This window comes from Trichechus manatus, unplaced genomic scaffold (genome assembly GCF_000243295.1).
Source record: "Trichechus manatus latirostris isolate Lorelei unplaced genomic scaffold, TriManLat1.0 scaffold00093, whole genome shotgun sequence".
Classification (NCBI taxonomy): domain Eukaryota; kingdom Metazoa; phylum Chordata; class Mammalia; order Sirenia; family Trichechidae; genus Trichechus; species Trichechus manatus.
The window spans coordinates 7,737,411-7,741,987 of NW_004444029.1; the positions used below are offsets into that span (position 1 = coordinate 7,737,411).

General features: G+C 47.2%; 1 protein-coding gene across 1 annotated transcript in view; it reads right to left on the reverse strand.

Annotated features, from left to right (window-relative positions):
- Positions 1–860: 860 nt before the first annotated feature.
- The window catches only part of ADCK2 (aarF domain containing kinase 2), a 16,625-nt gene continuing 12,908 nt past the window's right edge, over positions 861–4,577 (reverse strand). Inside the window, exons 7-8 of the mRNA XM_004382449.2 lie at positions 4,196–4,249; positions 861–1,456 (exon numbers count right to left, since the gene is read on the reverse strand). Of these exons, the coding sequence (XP_004382506.1) occupies positions 1,316–1,456; positions 4,196–4,249 (195 nt within the window). The 3' untranslated portion in view covers positions 861–1,315. The remainder of the gene's footprint in view (positions 1,457–4,195; positions 4,250–4,577) is intronic.

The window sequence follows — 4,577 nt, forward strand, 5'->3', positions numbered from 1 at the left end:
TTTCCCATTATAGACAAAAGGGCACATGGAGTCCCATAACTTGGTACAGAAGGAAGAGTATCCATTACATTCAGTACACTCAGATCCCTAAGTTCAGGTCTATATGAATCCCCATACGTGGAGTCTTCAGTGTGAAACATGTGGAACTTAACAGGTAGATCCATTTTAAAAGGAAATCTCCAAGGTGTGAGATTGGCAGGCTAAGTTTATAACTGCTCAAACCTAGAGATTCTTAGGAAAACTATAACCCAGAAAAGGAGGCCCTAAGAATTTGTAGGGTCTAAAGAAGCTTATTGTCCACCCAGGACTGAATGGAAGGCATTATTAAGGGTCCCAAGGTTAAAAGAGACAAAAGCCAAGAAGCTAGGAATTCGGAGCATCCCTAACCTGGAGCCTGTGCTAAAATGCAGATTCCTCAGCCTGGGGTTGGGTTCACCAGGTCATTCTGCTACCACCAGTCCATGTGTTGACATTTGGGAACTACTGCTGTCCAGGTTTGCAGAACAACAAAACAATAGACTTTATAAACAATAAAAACTGAAGAATTTAAGGATACCATTGTGAGCCTCTTGGAGGAGAGAAGGCAGGTTTGGGGAAGGACCACTGTCTTAGGCTGGGTTATCTAGAGAAGCAGAAGCAGTGAAGCATATGTTATTGTTGTTTGGTGCCGTTAAGTCGGTTCCGACTCATAGCGACCCCATGTAAAACAGAACGAAACACTGCCCGGTCCTGCGCCATCCTCACATTTGTTGCTATGTTTGAGCTCATTGTTGCAGCCACTGTGTCAGTCCATCTCGTTTAGGGTCTTCCTCTCTTTTGCTGACCCTCTACTTTACCAAGCATGATGTCCTTCTCCAGGGGCTGGTCCCTCTTGATAACATGTCCAAAGTCTCGCCATCCTTGCTTCTAAGGAGCATCTGGCTGTACTTCTTCCAAGACATAATCAAAAGAAATTGGAAATCATGGGGCTAGAGGATTCTGTAGCGTTTTCCAACCTAAATACCAGATCTGGGAACCACCAGCAGGACCCACCTGATCAGGGAGTATATAATGTTAAGAAGAGAAGAGAGAAAAACAAGGAAACAAAATACTTTTATTCTTCCTCCTAGTCCACAGGACATTTCACCTGGACTGGAGGTGCCCTGAACACCAAGCCCAGCCCCATGATGAGTGTAGAGGACTCTTCCCACCCTCCACTTTCCAAATAACCTGAAGCTATTGTAACAAATGCCCAGCACCCTCCAAGCATCCAAATTCAAGTGTCCATTTGCCACAGGAATGGCTCCCAGGTGATGGCCCCAAACCACCACTACAGTCAGGGGAAGGACCCTGGTCCCCCGATGAGAAAGGGCCTCGCTGCCTCCAGTATATCCAGCTTGGGGTCCAGAGAGCGGCCAAGCCCCTCCAGCACCATGGTCGCAAACACAATTGAGGCAAAGTTACTCTCAAGCTTCACCTGAAACAGAGAAGAGCAGTGGTCCTTCCGGGGTACAGACAGCAGCGTCCGGGGCATCGCGTCACTGTCCGCGCTCACCTCTTGTACCTGCCCGCGTGGTGTTTACCGTCTCCCGAACACTCTTTTCCCCACCCCATCCTTCCCCACCCACTCGTCTGCTCACCCACTACCCATGTGCTACGAACACTAAGGAAAAATCACAATACATACAGCATATGCTTTTCTAGGGGTATGTGAGTATGTGTGTGTACATACCACGTCCATTTTATATATATATATATGAATGACATAAAATAATAAAATGAATAGTTCACAGATACACTAGAAACTGTAAGTCATCTGAGGGTTATTCTTCACACCTCCCATGGCCTTTCTAAGAGACCACACTGAATGGGCTTTGCTTCGCAAACACGGCAGAGCTTCCCCTCTGATAGCAGCAGTGTATGTGGATTACTCAACACATATCCACATTCTGCAAATGGTGCTGGTCTTTTCAACAAGTTTGATGCAAAGAAATGAAGCAAGAATAGATAGAAATGTAACTGGATGATTGAAGAGAAATTTATGACCAGGAATGTACTAGATAATGAACAGGACAAAAACAGGACAGACAGTATGACTGCTGAGCTAGTGATGTAACCACAGAGGAAGCTGGAGAGCATAAGTCTATGACAGGCCAAAGCTGCGTACAGCTGCCACCTGAAATAATAACAACCCCTTACACCTGTGTACATGTTACAGTTTATAAACTGTTTTCTTAATTTTTATCTCACTTAATTCTCCTTCTGTAACATGTCTGAAATAAAAGCATCAAAAGAGTAGAAATCCAGTTCTGTATAATGGAAGGTTGGAAGGAAAATAGACCCGATTCCCCTAATTGGAAAAATGGGATGAGTATCATACCCCAATCCCTACATAATTGTTTCAAAGTAAATTACTACTCTATATAATTCTATACAGGCTGGCACTAAAATAGAATTTCTTAAGCACCAACCAGTTATAGTGGAAGATGCCCAGAATCACATAATAACTGGTTGGGGAAGGGAAGAGAACAAGAATAAATCAGCTTCATTTTGCTACAGATGACACAGAAGTCTGTCCACTATTTTGGACCAGTTAGAGCGAACCTCCTTCTGCCTTTTTAAAATGTAAAGGAGAGCTTTACCAGTCTACAAAAGTACTAAAAAAAAAACACAAGCCCATTGCCATCAAGTCGATTCCAACTCATAGCAACCCTATAGGGCAGAGCAGAACTGCCCCACAGGGTTTCCAAGGAGTGGGTGGTAGATTCGAACTGCTGATCTTGTGGTTAGCAGCTGAGCTCTTTAACAACTTTGCCACCAAGGCTCCACAAAAGTACCAGGCAAGAATAAACACGGTATGAACTAAAGGAACATCACACGCACCTGACAGGTTTCTCTCAGAAGTCTCCTTCCTGGAAGAAAGAGTCCACCTGATGAATCACTTAATCCTACAGCGGGGAAATCACCTAGCAAAATTTGATCCCTATGTCTTTCGAGGTCTCATCCAACACTCTTTGCCGAGTGTAATATGATGCCCAAAGTGAATATAATGGTCTAAATCTGACTGACCAACACAAACCAGAGTGAGTCTCATCTTCATCTCCCTGGTGGGCATAAAAAATGTATTAAATCAGCCATTGCTGTGATTACCGCGGCAGCCATAGTCACTCCACTGCCTCCTGCTCATATTCAGTTACAACCTAGAGGGTGATCTTCCTGCACTGCTACTGTTCCACGTCTCCCCGCCGTACACGCCCTGTGCATGGAGTCGCCAGGATTCGGTGCCAACAACACTTTCACGTACTTTTTTGGGACATGGAAAGGATTTTTACTTCTCCCTATTAATTTCTGTTTTGTAGACACGGCCTATAATTTCAGCTTATAAAAATTTTAGTTTTTATTTTAAAAAAGCCCAGCTCTATCTGTAAGCGTGCTAGTCACACTCAAGAGCGGAAGGAGGGCGGCTCGATAGCTTCAGGTGTGATCCTCCGGCCGGTGAGGAACCTGCTTCCATCCCGTCATTCAGTCGTCTGTCCCGCTCACCCCCAGGAGCACGACGAGACCGTTCAGATGCCTGTGAATTCAAGCACTATGGTCGCACCGCCTGACGGACCCGTCTGTCTCACTTGCGTTTGTTGCTACTTTCTTTTCCACTAGTCCGGAAACCACAGAACTGGTCCGCTTAGACGTTTACGTCTCAGCCTCTTTCCCTAATCCTCCACAGCTCCACAGAAGTTCATGGACTTGAGGCAGCTAGATGGACCTCTCCTCAGACACTCGGGCCGCTCTGGAGAAGTTAGCGGCTGATGGGGCTGGTGTGGATGACGGTGGTTACAACATGCTTTTCCACCCAAAGCCAGTTCAATTACAGTCCCCCTTCTCGCTGACGCCCCACGCCCCCTCCCCAGTCACAATGTGGGAAGGGAGGAAGATGGAAGGGGGTGAGAGTCTGCTTGTCTTCTGGAGTTGCTGCTAATCATTTACCACCCTTACAAGTCATTGAGAAGCCCAGTGGGTGGAGTTCCCACGTTTCCAGTTGTGCTCCATAGTGGAAACAAAACCAGCACTTTCTGCAAATGGCTGTGTAACTGGAGAGGCTTTAACCCTGCGATCTCTTCAATGAGAGAAGGTCCTCCTCCAGCCTTGGGGCCACCCCCGGCTTCCTGGAGACCCCCAACCCGACCGGCGCAGGAGCTCAGCGGCACCAGGGCCTTACCTGGTGTGTCATGAGTAACTGGAAGACGCTGGAGAGAAGGCTGGAAACTTGCAGCTGGAAAAGAGAATAAAGCCGGACAGCAGCGACTACAGAGTCTGGAGAACCCTTCTTTCACTTCCAGTCCCCTGCCCTGCCCCCTTTCCCACCACACACTCCCACACACACCACACTCCCACACACACACACCCCGGACACCCACCACACTCACACGCACTAGACATTCACACACCACACATCACTCACACACACCAGATACGTGTGCCACACCGCACACACCACATACACCACACGCTCACACATGCCACACCACATTCACTCACCACTGCACACACACACGCCACTCCACACCACACTCACTCACCACTCCACACACACACGCCAC